The sequence below is a fragment of the Ptychodera flava genome, chromosome 20, assembly GCF_041260155.1.
Source record: "Ptychodera flava strain L36383 chromosome 20, AS_Pfla_20210202, whole genome shotgun sequence".
NCBI lineage: Eukaryota > Metazoa > Hemichordata > Enteropneusta > Ptychoderidae > Ptychodera > Ptychodera flava.
The window spans coordinates 20195848-20214563 of record NC_091947.1 but is presented as its reverse complement, the minus strand read 5'-3'; the positions used below and the strand labels follow the sequence as shown (position 1 = coordinate 20214563).

At 37.6% G+C, this 18716-nt stretch overlaps 1 protein-coding gene across 1 annotated transcript in view; it reads right to left on the bottom strand.

Annotated features, from left to right (window-relative positions):
• Nucleotides 1-718: 718 nt before the first annotated feature.
• The window catches only part of LOC139120272 (G protein-coupled receptor kinase 5-like), a 53510-nt gene continuing 35512 nt past the window's right edge, over nucleotides 719-18716 (bottom strand). The window contains exons 5-16 of the mRNA XM_070684552.1: nucleotides 16346-16455; nucleotides 13565-13657; nucleotides 12783-12846; nucleotides 11072-11212; nucleotides 10236-10464; nucleotides 9536-9625; nucleotides 8901-8989; nucleotides 5953-6072; nucleotides 4802-4939; nucleotides 3811-3948; nucleotides 2966-3097; nucleotides 719-2471 (exon numbers count right to left, since the gene is read on the bottom strand). Coding sequence (XP_070540653.1) covers nucleotides 2454-2471; nucleotides 2966-3097; nucleotides 3811-3948; nucleotides 4802-4939; nucleotides 5953-6072; nucleotides 8901-8989; nucleotides 9536-9625; nucleotides 10236-10464; nucleotides 11072-11212; nucleotides 12783-12846; nucleotides 13565-13657; nucleotides 16346-16455 — 1362 coding nt within the window. The 3' untranslated portion in view covers nucleotides 719-2453. The remainder of the gene's footprint in view (nucleotides 2472-2965; nucleotides 3098-3810; nucleotides 3949-4801; nucleotides 4940-5952; nucleotides 6073-8900; nucleotides 8990-9535; nucleotides 9626-10235; nucleotides 10465-11071; nucleotides 11213-12782; nucleotides 12847-13564; nucleotides 13658-16345; nucleotides 16456-18716) is intronic.

Here is an 18716-nt window from a genome sequence, read left to right as displayed (position 1 = left end):
TGATCACCCTTACTTTGCTTTGTGAAGGTCCAGCCATGGTGTTAAAAACATTTTGAGTTCTACCCAATTTCTTAAGGTCAAAGGGCGGTGAAATGAACGAGCTTTTCCACTCAATAAAGTGTTGTTGCATGTTTTAAAGAATTTCTAAAAGTGGGTGGTCATTTTTAAATGAAAAAACGACCGTCGGAAAATACCTGTCAGACTGTACAACTCCCTGGATATTAGCAGTGGAATCACTTGCGGAAAAAAACCCCACTGTACACACAAACACTGAATGCTGGTAGTGTATACCCTAAAATATATGAGCAGGATGGAGGCATAAAAATGTACATCTGCAACACATAATTAAAATAACCGGTATTGTCTGTAAAATATTTGGTAGAAATTCTGAAGATTTTTGTTGTCTGAGTTTCGTGAGGTGACACGGATAAAATCACTGAGATGTGTATTTTTGTTTTTTTCAAGAAATAAATGAAACTTACGAAGCGGCTGTTGTAGCAGCTTAAATCTGAGTTTGTATGTATGTATATTGTGTTAGTGTCTGTCTGTATCACTGTTTGTGATAGGCTAAGCACTCTGATGAACTCAAATTAATATTTCTGTTTAAAGTGGTCTCTTTGGAGATATTCTCTGATAACAAGCCATTATCCTGCACTTCTGCAAAAGATATCTTACCGGCACAACCTGGACAAGCAAAGTCAACACAACAAGGAAATACAGCAACAAAAAATAGAATTTCTATATTTAAAATCAATATTTCAAAATGACGACTTGGCCTCTAATGCAATACAACTGAAAAACATATAAACCAACATCTCTACAGCCGGCTGTTTCAGCAAATCTAAAAGGGGATGGTGACAATTTTCACTGTATCTGCTCTGTAGCTCAAATTATTTCATTCGACTCTGGGCAAAGAAAAAAGATAAATCTGAATACAACACGTTCACTTGGCAGAATGAGACACTGTTCTTTGAAAAACTTTGAAACACTACAGAGGGTGAGTATTGACCCAGATTCAGGAGAAAGAAGACACCTAGAAGAAATATTTCCTATTTCTTAAGGTAGGATGCGCCTCGAGGACAAATATTCAGACTCTCAAACTTTCACAATATCCTTTCGGCCTACCACTTGTGGGGAGCTCATTTTGAAGCTTTTGGTGTAAAGTAAAGTTACCACTGGCTTAGTGTTGTGACAATCAGGAATCTCCATGGAGTTAACACGGGGATGGCGGCCATTTTGAATTTCAAATATGGGTAAATATTTGGTGTTTTGTTTTTCTAGTACCAAAATGTCCACAGTTACCCTTGATTTTTATTCTGGATTTTGAAAGAGAAAGGTTGAAAGTTTGCTTGAGGAAAGTTTGAGCAAAAGTTCAAGTCTTTCATTTTCGAGGCGCAAACTACCTTAAATTTATAACTTTTGCTTCCTAGAAATTCACTGAATGTAATGTATGTGTATCAACAATAATAATAATTTATACCAAACGTGTCATGTGTATGACGTACAGAAATACATAAATAACTTTTTTAAATATTTTTCATAGGTTTTTGTTTGTTTATTTTTCTTTCTTTCTTCACTTAAAATTATTTTTTTAGTAGACTCTCTCTCTCTCTCTCTCTCTCTCTCTCTCTCTGAAATACATCAAATGCATCTAGATTTCAAGAACAGAAGTTTCTGACTATAACAGTCCACTCCTTGATGAAGAGACCAACCTACATATACTGCAACAGTTTCTGTTCCTTTTTTCGGTTGTCTCTGACCTTACTCACGCACGGACATGCATGCACGTGTACACACTCACACAAACGCACTCTCATGCATACCCTTCTCTGCCTCTCGTTCCCTCTCCCTTATTTCTTCAAGCTGGGAAAAGACCACTGGACAAAAAATGAAACTGTCAGGACATTTCAATTTCCGCTGAAAATGCATTTCTCAAAAAGTCAACGTCATAACTGGGTGGCCTTTTGAAAAAAAAATCAGTGACAACAACAGACTACAGTATTAATTAACCTAAACACTAGGCAATTTTTTTTGTTTCTCTTTTTTTTTTTGTTTTTCCTGCTGGTCCTGTTCTTGAAATAGAAAGAGTCTGATCTCTATGTTTTGTTGGACACATGGTTAATGTTTCCCAACGTTGGGTGCCTCTTTGAGAACAACTTTTGAAACAGTGACATGAAAGATCAGTTGTTGCACATTACCCTAAGGAGGAAAACTGGTCTGTGTTTTCTAAAAATGAATGATCACGGTCACAAAAAATTCAACATCTGTCCTTTAAAAAAGAAACAGTGCACTGGCAGCAAGTTGGTCCTGCCATCCACCATCTTCTCTTCCAAAAAAAAAATGGCTGCACTTCACCTGTCTTCCCATCATACTTTGCAACTACCCATGATGCTTCACTTGACCAAACTACAGACAATGACGGAGGTAGCAAGCTAGTCTTCTCACTCGGTTCACTAGTGTCTTTCTTGGTTCTGTATGGCAGGAAGGGTTTAAAGGAAAACTCATGACAATTTGCAGACTACCTTCAATGAACAGGAAAAATTCAAGTTTATATATTATGGGCATTTACATGTATTGATAAATTTTTCCACACTAAAATCATTTTTTCATTGCACCGGTTTCTCACAACTAGGGTCTTACTTTAGATCAGGCATGTCGGAATGAACATTTTCAGATGCATCTAGAAAGTTTTGCGGAAAATCTACATCTACCAGTTTTCACCAAAATTTGATTCAAAAATGAAGTTTATGCTCATGTGCTTGGACAGATGAAAACGAAGTACCGAGTGATTGCTATCAATCTGATGCTTGCTTTTGAAACAAGATGGGATGAATTTCTCTTCTATATGCGATGGAAATGTAAGAAAAAAATGTGGATTGTTAAAAAGACATTGTGACAGGTTAGACACATTTGTATTGAACAACAGAACTGCCCCATTTTGTATGAAATGAGTTGAGAAACTGACCCGTCGTTTGAAAAGTCTACCAAAGAGTCCTCTTCTTGGGGGTGGTGGGGGTTGGTCTAAGATAAGATCAGGTGTTGGGGTACCATTTGGTCCAAATACATTGAGTTCTTTAAAGCACTCAGTCTCAATCATCTGAAGAGACAAACGGACAGATGGACGGATGGACAGACAGACAGACAGACAGACAGACAGACAGACAGACAAATGGATGGACAGACAGGAGAATGAACAAACAGGCAACGGATAAAAATTCATTGTAAGATGGCTGGTGAATAACAACAAAAATGCAATATTTTCCATCTCCAGTACATTTTCATGTGAAAACTCCAGTTTCTTTGATAATTTTTACCAACATGCAAATCACTCAATATAGTTCTATAGGGATGATGAAAATTTCAAACAATGACGGCTAGTCAACGTATTCTGTTTATCAAACTCATCTAATTATCTGCAGTTCTTTAGATTGAATTATCCAAACAACTTAGTTCTTGAAAATCAAAAGATAAACATTATTTTTCCTGTTGCATCCATGATAAAAAGTTGCCTTTGACAATGTCTGTTGAATAAACTTTTATCAAAAAGCAGATCAAAATGCCTTTATTACAGTGGCTGTAATTCATATATCACTGAAAGGTATGAAATTAAATTAAACAACATTAAATTGAACATCTACGGCACAAATGGCCACATAGTGACATATATATTCCAAAACTGATTTCTCCAAGTTTATCCATGTAATACAGAAACTTGCAGTTACAGCCTTTTCTAGCAAACTCTCTGTTCTGTAACAAAAGTTGAATATTTTTGAGAAAAAAAAAGGGCAGGATTTGAAAAAGTGAACCCACCTCACACTGCCATGGAATTGTAACACTGCCCGTGCTAAACTTTGAATAAAACATGTCGTCGTTGTGATCTAGGTTGACACCCTTGACTGTAGAAAACTGCTCAATGTCCAAGACATCTTTACAATAAACTGCACGAGGCTGTGAACGGTGAAGAGACGAGAAGTACAAGAAGACGTAAGTATTTCCGAGGAAAATGACAATCCAACACCAGTTTGGGTAATATACGCCTCGAAATAGCGAGTTGAAACCTTTCTCATGAATCTTCTACAAGGAATATTTAAACCATTCTGTTTCAAGATCGAGAATTGAGGATCCCTGTGAAAAGTTTGGGTTTACTGAAACGAATCATCTAAAATTTACTGACATGGTTAAAATTCAAGATGGTTGCTGTACGTTGTGCTCACTGTATTCGAAAAAATTAAATATTTGACTTTAATGAAAAACGGCACTGAAAATGTTGTCACAACAGGATTAAAAGTGAATCAATGCAAGAACAACGCAAGAAGCAGACCTTAGGAAAAGACTGTGAAAAATTCAAAAAGGTCAAACTGGCATGTTTTACCTCTGTGGAGAATATTAATGTTTTATTTAAAGTCATACCATGCTAATTAAAACATAACACCATCAAGTTGGAAGGTAATGACGCTAAAGTTTACTCTGCATCGGTACGAAAACGATTTTTTATTTATGAAGGAACAATGACACCTTAGCAAGTTAGTTGCTGATTTTTTTTCCAGGAATGACCCCCTGCTCTGGTCAGCTGAGAGTATGAATGAGTGTCTGTGATACAAACGACAACCAAGGTGAAAGACATTTGATTAGTCCCTGAGGGAGCCCTGAAGTGTAATGGCACGACAGATGCTCTGGAGTACATACAGCATAGTGGTGAAGACCACAGCTACGACAACGAATTCTTGGAGGTTGAACCACCTGGTGAGTGACGGAAATAGCAGCTGTCAAAAATACACTGTAATTATTCTGACAAACTTACGTCGGGAACAAACGGAGGATCACACATGCCCGCTTCAAGCCTCTTGAAGTTGATGCTTTTGAACCAATGGTGTTGCTTGACCTCCTTTGCACAGCCATCTTTGAAACCCATTCGAACTTTGGGGTCTTTCTGTAGTAACTGACAAATTGAAAAGGCCAAAAATTAAAATTGAAAGAAACAAACTGCACATCATATGAAAAACACAAACATCAGACGATGAAATACATGTAGTAATGTTAACTCTCCTGCAACGTGAAAAAATGCTCAAACAGAAAGTCTGATTTTTGTGCGACAAACATTTCAAAACAGTAGCTGAAAGATGATTGAGTGACAGGTATAGAAATTACCATGGTGGAGGCACCGTGGGGCATTGGTTAGGGTACCGGACTCTCCATCAAGGATAGTGAGTTCGAGAACCGTTAAGTTGAGTAATAAACTCACTGTCAGAGAATGGTGAGTTTATTCTTAGACAAGCAATTTACTCCTCATTGCTTCCCGGGGTAATGGAAAGCGGGCACCTCATCCTGTAAATGGGCGTATCCCTGTTGGATGATGAATTTAAATATAATGTATACTCTGTTTCCATCTTGTAGCCATGACATATTACGTGAATTTGTGCACAGTTTGTAATTTACATTTTAATTATCAACAGGGTTAATGTGTCAGAAAGGTAGAGACACACAACCTAGCACACTCATGTCATCTATAGAGAGGTGTCCTTGATTGCAGTGACAAAATATAACTGAATAAGTATGTCTTTTCTCGGAAACCACAATCAATGAGTCACCGCACATCTGCTTTTGACAGTGACTTTTCTCCCCGTCACAGCTACTCATCAATACTTCAAATGATGAACACTTGATTTTTTAAAAAATCATGTTCGTAATCTGCATAAGATCCTCCCATTGATAAGAATGCTAATGGATAATTTCCAAGTGCAATCGAGAAGCAAAAACAGTAACGGCACTCTCTTCCTGGATTCTCAGTAACCAACAAAGACCGGGGAAAATTATCTTAGAACTGAGTTACTCTGTAATGTTTATGTGTCAAGGGTGTTATTGTGATAGTTGGTGAGCTATATCCAATCTGACATCAATTTCCCAGGAGGTGGGAATGACCGGAGGGACAGCTTCTCAACGAGGACCACTTACCCACTCACAGATGTCCCTTGCTTCCTGGGTAAATTTTGTTGAATATGTTTCTTTGTCTTCCTTGACTCTCCTGTCCACCTCTTCCCTCTTCACTTTCTCCTTCCTTGCCCGGAACGGTGCCTGTAGGGATGAGAGACAACACAAAAGAGAGCTGACAACGAGTACATTTATCGAATTACACATGAACGGTTTTGGGCGCGGTTTTCTCTGGAAGTGGTGCAAGCTGAACTGGAAGAACTGAGAAAAAAGAGACAGTTTATAGCAAACCAAAGTGGTGACGTGCAATTGCATAGAATTCACGATTTGCCACATGTGAATTTTTACAGAGAAACACCTTACATGTACATCAACAGGGTCAATCACCAGTTGGACAACTGCTGTTGTACGCAAAGTGACTGATATCACCTGGAACCTCTACACCCTACACTTCGAGTTGAGAAAGTGAATATGACAAAAGGTCAACTGAAAACACCCATGCTAAAACTTTTTTTGTTCCTCAAACTTTCAGAGGAGTACAAAGGAGAGTGTTTTGATGAAATTCACCTGTAGACTTGTCTAATTTCAACTTGACTGAGGCATTATTCCTAACTGTATCCAAATAAGGGCCAGTTCCCCTTTAATCCTATGACTGCTATGGTTTGACCCATTCCCACTACTTTCTTTGATAAAGTTAATCTCCTTTAAAGGGAAATGGAGTGACAGCAATGTGATAGGCTCCAGTTTGCAGTGGCCTGGGTCAATATGCAAAAGTACACACAGATTTTGACTCATTACAGTCAATTTAATAGAATGTAAAATCACATTTTTCAGCCTTTGGCAGCCATTGGTCAAATGGAAATCTTGTTTACTTATTTATGATGGTAATTAATCGCACAGGTATTCCAATCAAACCAGGATGATGGCTACACATTTCCTTTTTTTTCTCAATTTTTCGCATCAACAATATGATATATGTCAAGGGCAGTACAAATGTTTCATTCGCCACGTACAGCAGATGACAAACAATCATCTCTGCTCTTGGATGTGCGCTGTTGAACTGCATGGTCCGATGTGTTATTTAGTTCAAGAAACATTCAAGTACACAGTGTGGGAGTATGAAGCCCGGTTCACGGAAAAACAACGGATCAAATATCTCAGTTGCTTCTCAGAAAGCACTTGAGACGTTGAAGTCTTCCCGCTACTGCACAACATCGTGACCTCAAACAAAACTTCCAAATGCATGAAGCACCCACTCACATAGAGTTGAGGCACGACTTTCCAATTCAAAGACAACAACACTCTGACAAGAAGACAGCTCAAAAAAGGGAGAATGCCGACCAGACTGTCATCCAAGCATGGGGAGGTAAAAATCTCCATATTGCATCTGCCAAGGTGAAGGCACACTGATAATAGGTTTGTAAATGAAGAGGATCCCAGTTTCACAGTTGTAGTACAGAATAACAGTTACCTACAAGTCTCAAACACCACCTATTGTAACCCTTTGAGCGCAAAAGTCAAATTTTGTCGCCTTTATAAAATATACCCAAGTCAATTTTTTTCTGATTTTTACTAAAATTTTAATAAAAAAGTGTAGCTGATGAAATATGATGTCCATTTAGTAAACATTATCAAAAAAAATTACAGAAAAATTCATAAAAATTAGTAAAATGTTGCACTAAAATTTTGGCGGGAAAAATTACAGCACTCAAAGGGTTAAAGACACTAAATGGAGCGAGATCCAAACTACATGAATATTATCCACATTTACTGTGTGATTATTGGTAAATCTGTATGCCATACGATACCTATTTATATACTTTGTGTACATAATAAACAGAACGAGAAGATAAAAATAGCAGAATAATACAAGTACAAATAATACACCATGCATGTATTTGAAATGGCATACATTGTTTCCATACTTGCTGTCAGTCCCATGTCCCTGGGGGCCCCTTTGGTGATGCACTGATCAATATTTCATCAATCATGATACACTTTTTCCCAGGTTGTTGGCTCCAGAATGCAAAAACGATCAGGATGCATGAATATTGCATTGCACGGATTTTGTTCAACTCAGTCAAATATTCCAGGATTTGTGCTCTTGACAAGGTTGGTCATCCATAAATGCATAAATGTCAGAGTAAACTTACACAAAAAGAAAATTGCAGATTTTTGCCGTATCTTGGAAAGGAGTTAGACTAAAGTTATCGCTAATGCAACATCACGCTGTGCTAATTTCTTTGGTTAATAACTGGTCATCCCCAATTCCCCGTAAACACGTCTGCAATTACCATCGATACTGGTAACAATGAGTTTGGACCAAACAATGTCGCTGAAGGGTTAAATTTGTGTTTTCGCTGGGGGGGGGGGGGAATGTACATACTTTTAAGTATACCAATGTAAGATTCCCTAATTAAAATAGTAGTACAGTAGAGAAATATGACTATTAGTGGTAGAACGCATCTCAGGAACAGATATTTGGACTCTCAAACTTTTATCATTCTTTTCTGTAGGGGCTCATTTTAAAGCTCTTGGCATAAGAACAATTTTCACCGTCTTAGTTTTGTGAAAATCAAAAATTTTATTTTTCTCCATAGAGATAACATAACACAGGGTTGGCAGCCATTCTGAATTTCAAATATTGGTAAATCTTTGATGATTCATTTCCCTAGTACCAAAATTTGCAGTGTGACCCCTGATTTCTATTCTTGATTTTGAAAGAAGATGGTAGAAAGAGTCCTTGAGGAAGTTTTTCACTCCCGAGGCGCATACTACGTCAAGGTCAGGAAGCATAGAGTTTGTAAACCATTGAAAACTACATCGTTTGACCTTAATTCACGACAAAAATTTCCACTTCCCATAATAATCTCTCTACATGCAAGGGTACCGGGAGGAAGAGTTTCACAAGTATGCTCCACGAGCTACCTGTGTCATGTAGTACATCTCAGATTCAGCATTGAAACACTTACCCTGCCTTCAATCATCTCATAGATGAGACAGCCCAGTCCCCACCAGTCAGGACTAAACGTGTATTTTTCATTCTTGACCACCTCAGGAGCTGTGTGGCAGGCAATGGAGGAAATTTATCAAACTTTAGTGATTTTTGTTCTCTGTTTCTTTGAAATGTATTTGCAGACAATGTTGTGAAATCCGATGTTACCAACTGACTCAGACAAATGGCTAAACGAAATGACAAAGAAAAGCCTATAACTCTGAACTGGCCATTTTGTGGCACCTACAAGATTTTCCATTTTCAGTATTTTTGATGGTATTCATCCACAATTCTCTGCAAGCACATAATAATAACAAATTACATGCTTAAGTGCCACCATCACTAATTTTCAAGCAAAAGTTTACTTTTTTCTTGCAAGGAAAAGTGTCGACTCAGAATACCTTAGAACCACCTAAATTTACAAGGACGTTGGACTCACATGTGCCATATTCACTAAAATTACCCCTGTAAATTTATTCATGAGTATAAATTTTCTTTTTCATACAAAAAAATATTCAATTTGGATACTTCATACCAACAACATTACAAAAGATGTTAGGGTCATCAAGGGGTCATCTAGGGGTCAAGAAAATGACCTGTTGTGGTACTTACCCATGTACCCAACTGTACCCACTCTTCCCCTTATTGACTCTCCCTCTGGGATTTCTATTGCCAAACCTAAATCTGAAATCCGAACATGTCCTGTAACATGAGAGAAAAATAGAAAAAAATCATAACATCATCAGACTTTACATACAGTCACAAAATCACCATCTCCAATGATAGTCAAAGTATATCTACCATATATTTATAAAGAATTCAAAGTGAAGTTTTATGTAGAAAACAGTCAATTTTCTCCTCTGGTACAAATCTGGTAAAAGATACAGACACTGAAAACTGTCTTCCAAATCTTTCATCTGTTTTTAAGTATGCACTTCTCTTGAGACGGTGATAGCCAACAGTCAACAGGTGGGACAGACCTGGACTTTCAAAAAAAATGTGAAATTCTCTACTGAAAGAATAGCACGTGTGTTAAACATTCTGTCAGGTTGTTTGAGGAGGTGAAGGATGATACAGAACACAGGTATCTTCCACAAAGTAGGATGTGTCACTTCCAAGCCCCTCTAACCAGAGTTGAATTGAAACCACGGTGAAAATTACTGGATTAGGATGCACTCAAAATGATTTCAGAGAACAAAGCACAGAGCTACATTGATCACTCTGTGACTGATAAATTATGCCACCTGGATCATCAAAACGATGAAAAACAACTTAAAAAGCCATGTTGAGAGGGACATATTCCTTGACTTACCCCAATCATCAAGTAAAATATTTTCTGGCTTGAGATCTCGGTACACTATTCGGAGTTGGTTGAGATGCTCTAATCCGCAAGTAATCTCGGCTGCATAGAACATAGCGCGTTCTTCTTCAAAACCCGGATTACCCATATTGTGTATGTGAAATTTGAGGTCGCCACCGTTCATGATTGTTAAGACAAGACATAATGCTTCTTTAGTTTCATATGCATACGCTAGACTAACCTGGCAGAATAGAAAGGAGAGCAAATTTCAGAAATTTTTTTCTTACTCTGAGAAGATATTAATCCTTTGAACTCTGACCTAGGACATCGTCCGGAGGTTTACAGCCAAACAGGGTGCTAAAGGTTGAGATGTTTTTTTCTCAGCAAAATATAACAAGTAACTGAAAATCAGTCGCATTTTCCCTGAACAGAGCTTCGCTGTAGATAAGAAGGGGTGACCAGGTGTGGCATTGTTTTAATATGCAAATCACATCACTATGCAAATCACTAACTGACAAGCTACACAGAAGCAAAATGAGAAATCTGCGGTAAAAATGAATATTCACAACTGATAATGAGTTATTATCATTACATTAACATACTTACACCATCACTCATTAATACACTTTGATTAGATGACTACCGTTATTTTACAACACAGTCACTAGATCCAAAGCTCTGCAGGTATGTAGGATTATCCTGATCGACAAGAGTGAAAAAAGAAATTTCTGCCTCCCTGCAGAACTGTTTGGCCCGTATTGAACCGTCAGATATAATAATGCTACAAGTAAACATCAGTGTATAAATGTTAATGGGACAAAAAAAGGTGTAACTGATAGAATACTTACTACAAATCTACTATTAACTTTTTGTAGAATCTGCTTTTCATTCAGTGCCATTGCCTCTCCTTTCCTCTTCTTGATGCGTTTTTTCTCTAATTTTTTGCATGCATACATTTTACCTGTCGCTCTCACTTGACATGCACAGACCTGACCACAAGAGAATAAAAAGGAGGAAAGAAATTACAAACAGATGAAGAAGAGAGGAAAATAGATAAAGAAGATGGTTTGATTTGCAGACATGAGGAGAACAGTGTTTGTGAGGGTCAACTTAATAACTTAACAGGCTGGTAGATAAACACTATATCTATCTTAGACAAATGATGGCTGATTGCATCAGTGACAATGGGCCTTAGTTAGTGACCACTACCTATCTGACTTACGGATTGATATATGGCAGGTGCCACACGTGGGGCAGGATGCGCTTACCATTTTCGAAACACCTGACTTCACTTCTTGGTCTTTTGGCCAGAGGTCCATATATCTTTCTTGCATGAATTTGACTTTGTTGTGTGTACCGGTGCTTTACTATCTGTTCTGTGCTGTTCTGTGTCTATCTTTATAACAATTGACTATGTATTACGAATTTTGACCTAGTGTTATTAGATTATGGATGGGTATGATTTTGATTATTTTAGGTCAAGCAAGTATATTGTATTAACCCACAATAGCCAGCTAATTTTCAACCCTTTTATGCCAGGTCACCATCGGGTCAAGTTGGATATAACAAATAAAGCTTAGCATGCAGAGTATCGTATATTTTATAACAAACTTGACAATTTGATGACCCATGAAACATAAACTAACATGATTTTCCTTGACTTGTCTTGCTAGAACATAAACATGGTGATTTTTACAGATTTGACCTAGAATGATAGACTGTGTAGTCACAGAGCTATGCGTGTGTGTCAGGGTGAATTTTTGGTACTTCGTTCTCTTCTGCTGATTTGAAAAACTTGCCCTAACAAGGGTAATACAGGAATGTTAGTTAGGACAGCTCTGTTTTCTCTGTGTTGCCTTGTTGCAGTATGAAACAGTAAATTGCTGTTCTGACCAAAGCTCATTTCTTGTAGGGGCATGACCTCCACAGTTCCGAAATAAATTCTGTGAAGATGAAACTTCAACAACGCTGAATTAAAACCGGTAGCCACTGAGATACTGAAACATGAAGAGAGAAAAAGTCGGCAGACCAGACAGATTTGCCGACTAATGCACAGTTCGTGTTCAGCACTCCCTGCCTATGTCCCAGGTATCACTTACAGTGTTTTCATATCACATGCTATTTATAGTATTCTACTTATGGAACAGTGCTGAACCGTGGGTCGTCAGACCACTGCCCTCACCGCACTCGCAAACGTAAAATAAATTCTTCGCTGACAGGGTTACTTGTAGGTACAGAAATTCTTTACATTACTGTTGCATCATCCACCGAGCCAGTACAATGAGTGAGTGTTGTATCTTATGATGTAACTTAATGTAGCACATTGCATTTTTCTTAATGTAACCTATCATAGACGAGTCCCATCCAACAAAAATACTTCAAAAAGTGTGAAAAAAACTTTGCCACAACTTCAGCATTTTCAAACTCAACACATTTTTCCATTCATTATGACTTTATTTTCCACCACTGTTCTCCCACATGCAATCTCTATATGCTATACAAATGTCTATAAATAACAGTTTTGAAGAAAACTCCAAGATATAAGAACAGAAAACTCACCTCTCCAAATCCACCTTTTCCAAGCACCCGGTATTGCCTAAAAGTATTTTTGGTAACTGGCTGACTGTAGATGGCAAGCACAGAAAAGAGCCGATGTCAAATAAAATGAGTTGACCTCTACGGTCTACAGGAGACACTGGTATATTATTACTTTGAAGACAGAAAAGCTATAAATTGTGAGAGCAATATATTGCTTTGCGAGAAAGTACAAACAGGAAGCATATTGATAAAGCTTTTTAAACAGAGCAAAATGTCAACATCAAAACTTAGAAAATGCTAGAAATATGATATTTATGGCAGTTGAAAATATTATTAGGGTTGCTTGGAATCACTTAATTCATATATTTGGAATCTTTCTTCTCTTTACAAAGTAAAATCGCCAACTCAATGAATATGTTTAGAACACATACAGTATTCAAAGGAATTAATCAAAATATCTTACACTGGGCTAACAGTAAATTTTGCAGAGAAATAATTCTGTCTAAGTGCTATTCCACTTTCTATCACCACCCCCTCTGGTTTATATTCCTACACAATATTACCTTGCACCAAGTCACAATATTGATATTGACCCTACATTGAGCCAATCATTAGGTGCATCTAGTCAGCCACTTTTATATCTGGATAGACTCTGAACCCTAACATAATTACACACTACCGTTATGTAATTTACAGACGGAAACAATAAACAAAACCGTCCCCTCCCAAAGCAGGAATATCAACCAGGTGTTACAAGTTCCAGAAAGCATACGAGCAATTATTCAGGAGAGCTTGTCACTTACCTTTCCAGCCATTTCCATTGTAAATATCTAGAAAAATACATACTATCTAGAAAATCTTTGAAAGGCTGTCCACTGAGATAGTCTCTGATTTCTCTGAAAATCAAAAAAATGTACACAGCACATCAAAACAAGCACTACCCTGATGGCTCCTACGTTGCATTGCTATGAATTAATATGTGACAATAGATAAAGTTAATAAAGTATTGTGTAAGTTTTCAAAATTAGTATTCTATGTATGTATCTTGAAACTGAAAAACTCAGAGAATATATGCTTTCAAACTCAAGAATACAAATATTAATCTGGGGTCAACATGCAAATTTTATACAAGAGACACAGATTACCTCAAATTTACCCACTTATAAAGTTCAAAATGGCTGTTCACTCTATGAGGGGAAATCAAATTTTCAAGTTTAGCAAAAACAAGTCATCGTTGATGACACAGTCCCCACTTGTTCATGGGTACTTTGATTACATGTCCTCAGAGAGGATAGAGTCCTCTTCATCAATTAGGTCTGTGATAAAAATACTTTGATACAGATAGCGCTCAATGGCCAAGAATGACCTACATACAAGAAAGACCTACATATGTATGACATAGGTTAATGTCCTTGTACCAAATTTGAATAAAAATGCCTGAGTATTATGGCTCTGTACATGAAAAAATCGTAACAAAATGGCCGCACGGCAACCATATTGGATCGTACCATATTGGATCGTATCACATAACAAATTGACATGTATATGTATGACAGTAGTCAATCTCCTTGTACCAACTTTGAATAAATTCGCTTAATACATGTCTGAGTATTATGGCTCTGTACATGAAAACATCGTAATAAAATGGCTGCCTAGCGGCCATATTGGATCGTATCACAAAACAAATAGTACATATGTATGACATAGGTCAATGTCCTTGTACCAACTTGGAATAAAATCGGTTGAGATATGCCTGAGTTTTGGCTCTGTACATGAAAAAATTGTAATAAAATGGCCGCCTGGCAGCCATATTGGATTGTGTCACAAAACAAATCAACGTGCATATCTATGACATTGGTCAATGTCCTTGTACCAACTTTGAATAAAATCGGTTGAAACATGTCTGAGTTATGGCTCTGTACATGAAAAAATTGTAATAAAATGGCCGCCTGGCGACCATATTGGATTGTATCACAAAACAAATCGACATGCATATCTATGACATTGATCAATGTCCTTGTACCAACTTTGAATAAAATCGGTTGAAACATGTCTGAGTTATGGCTCTGTACATGAAAAAATTGTAATAAAATGGCCGCCTGGCGGCCATATTGGATCGTATCACAAAACAAATCGACGTGCATCTGTATGACATATGAAGTAATCCTTGTACCAAGTTTGAATGAAATCGCCCCTCGCATCTCTGAGATATCTGCGTGAACGGACGGACGGACGGATGGACGGACGGACGGACGGACATGACCAAACCTATAAGTCCCCCCGGACGGTGTCCGTGGGGACTAATAAGCGGTGAAGACTTCACTGACCCTATAAAAGCTACAAAATGAGACAACACATGCTGCAGACTAGTTGAATATTATAAAAATTTTACACTCTGAATATCTGTTCTGTAAACACCTTCTACATGAGAATATGGAGATATAAAGAATACTACTTATATTTTTTCTTTAATACAACAATGCTGCGTGTCGTAAGACAGTCTTTTTTTTCCCTGTATAATGTTAAATCCAGATACTAACTACAGTGCACTTATTTTTGGGTCGCTTATGTAATACAACTTTTTTTAAAGTAAACATTATTATATTAGAGAGAACACGTTTTGGTGGCATCAAAGTGAAACATACACGAAATATGAAACATCTTGCAAGAAATGTAATATTTGCCGTCTAAATGGGGCAGCTTCTTTAATATGATATCCAGTCCAGCTCATTGTAAAATTCCATCAGATTTGGCATATGAGGAGGACGCCTAATTATGAGCAGAATGTTGTGAATGCCTTGATGACGGATTCATACAGGATACATCCCTCCAATTTGGTAAAATCCCAGTGCTTTCATACTCGGGTTGGATGCATGAACTGCAGAAATGGTGGTGGTAGGATTAATCAGTAGGTTCCACAGACTGTTGCACTGGCTATGCGGGTACTCCAAGAAACAGTCAAGCAGTCATCCTCCCCCCTCCCTCGAAGCATGTACAAAGATCCTAAATGAAAAGTTCCATGCAAAAGATCACAAACAATGCTCTCAATCCTTTGTTGAAACTGCACCCTATAAATCTTCAATTTGATGAGAAATGTGCATTCTGGTATTGAAGACAGCTCCAAACAAATTGCGCTCGTAAAATATTCAGTTGATGCGACAGTTAATAACAAACGTTCTTTCAGACTGTTCTCCCTAATCAAACTATCTTAATTAATCCAGGTCTTAATTTGACAGGCCATACAGCTGATTTACTATTTTTTTTTGCTAATTAAGCCCTTGGGCTAAACTTGACAAAAATGCTGAATGACAGGCCAACAATTCCAACACTCAAATTGCTGCGATAAACTAGTTAATTAACTGCCTTCATTTTTCTAATTTTCTGATAAACAAGATGACATACGTGGATTTGTCTTCCTCTTAATTCTGCAATAGTGATCCTGTTCTCTTACTGTCAGACCGCACGAGCAAATCTAGCTTCAATGCTGAGGCCAAACCGGAATCAAAATGAGAATGGAAGGGGGAAAGGGTGGGGGAGGAGTGGTTGCAATGGGTGTTGGTGGTGATCAATTTGAGGGTACTTACTTCGCACAATCATGGAAAAGTTCTTTGTTGTTGTTTGGTTCTGAATGCGCTAAAGCTTCTTTAACTCCGGCAACGGTCTCAGCGCCTATATGCGAAACTGATTCCGGAGACTGGAAAGAAGAGGGGAGAAAAGACGGGAAAATAATTAATAGGTCGGCAAAATATCCATGAAGTAAACTGCACAATGCCATAGATCAGTCAATATGAGAAATGCCAGCAGAAAGTTCTGACACCCAGTCATTAAAAAGACTTCTCTAAAAAGGGGGAACTGGTGGCATCCGTTTGTTTTCAATGGGTGTGGCAATCTTAAAATACAGGGAAATACACATCAAATGGCCAAGGCCAGCTGGGGCCTGGGTGGCTTACCAGGGCCAATTATAGACACATAGCTGTGATAATTAACTGTGGCTGTGCAGTATCACCAGGACAAACTAGGATATCTCCAGACAGTAGAAAAATAATTAGATAAAGAATGAGCCTTTGCAATAATGTTCAGTATTCAGTAATTCTAGTTTTGCGTAAGACAGTGTACGTGCAGAGCATTTTTATCCTACTTGTCACGTGACCTGTAAAAACGCCTTTCTTTAAAACTGCCAGTGTCACTTACATCTTGAGAAGTGAGCTACTGGTCATCAGCAGACTGGTGTGACCTATATGACCTTGCAACATGGCAGTCAATAGTTAAAGGGACAAAGTCGGCCATTTATTCATGAATTTTGTTTGATACAAGATACTACTTATATTGTTTGACATGTTGCAGATACTGAATGAATGGGTGACTATGCATATATTCGACCCCCGGTTTTAGACACGATACATAAAACCATCGCGAAAATGAATTAATGGTCGTGACATTAATTCATTTTCGTGATGATTTAATTTAATTTCAACAAGTCAAACAATATAAGTAGTACCTCATATCAAACAAAATTAATGAAAAATGGCTGACTTTGTCCCTTTAAAATTATCAGCTTCAACACAAGATCAAACTTGACTGACTATTTCAAATATTTGGCTTGAGCCGACGTTTGATACGCAGAATCTGATTGGCCAATTAAAATACCTAGTTTGTAATTAGAACCAGTTTTCCGATACTGCAACCTATGGTGCATGTCTTAAATTTTAATCCGGATCACTTTTTTGTAATTCATGTTCTACATCAGTATTTACATATCCATGCACTTTATGATCTTGTTATTATATAGCCTTTTTAGAAACAAAAGGACATGTATTATGCGTACATTGATACTTGCAGGTATACGTCTTGTAATGCAAACATAAAATTAAAATATATTTCAATTGAACTCTAACCTTTCTTCAGCACGGATGCAAGAGAAAGCTTCTTGCACCCACTGACAGAATGCTACAATGCATGTAAATACAGGCACAATCTCAAGGCAGAAATTGCAGGGAGAGGGGTAATTATAATTGAAAAGTCATGGTGCCCCGCCTTCCCCCATCTAACAAAGGGGGGAGTTTGATCTACATGCTACCACACCTCCCCCATCACACAATCGCCTTCTGTCACATCTATGGACTACCACTGGCAAATTAAATGATGACATCGCTTTTCAAACAGTTGCCGGGGCAACCCCACAGATGGAGCAATTAAGTTTAGTGTTTAATGGCTGAAGCAAATTTAGCTGTAGCCCGTCACAGGGATATTATCGTGTGCATATGTGATATTATGCGGGTGGCTTCTCCATGCCCCAGTGGAAATTCCACATCAAATTAAAAGCACATACATATGCAGTAGCTAGGCATATCTTTCATATGAAGCACTCAACTACATGATACTGATAATGCACTTTTTCCCTCAGTCTTAATCAATGCCATCATTTGCATAGATATCACCAGGCCACCCTGGTATACTTTTTTCCTCTTGAGCTTATAATTTTAGCTTCAAAAATTCGAGACGGATACTGTGCTTTTACACAATGCCTGAATGAATTCAATTTCTGCAGAATGAGGGTATATAAATTAGAGGAAAAAATGTTATTAGAATACCTGTATTTGATAAGGAAACAGAAAATTATGTTTTCATAATTTCCAAACAGATATGACGATCAATGCCAACAGATTAAGCAATGTTGTGCATAGACATGTATTTTTCAACAGAAAACTCTATTTCATTTTAATAAATTTGTGTATGTAATGACAGGGTTTCATCTAAATTTCTCAATGAAAGAAAATGGAGCCAGACATCAGTGTTGGTTATTTTTTTCCCTATATGAATTCTTTGCCTTGCATAAAGTTGCTTGTCCAACTGGATAAAAGCAAGATAAAATATTTGCTGATTGTGTCGTCAGTACAGAGTTAGGGCGCACTGTCTCTTACAGCCAGCATGAGAAGTTACACCAAGGGCATAAAT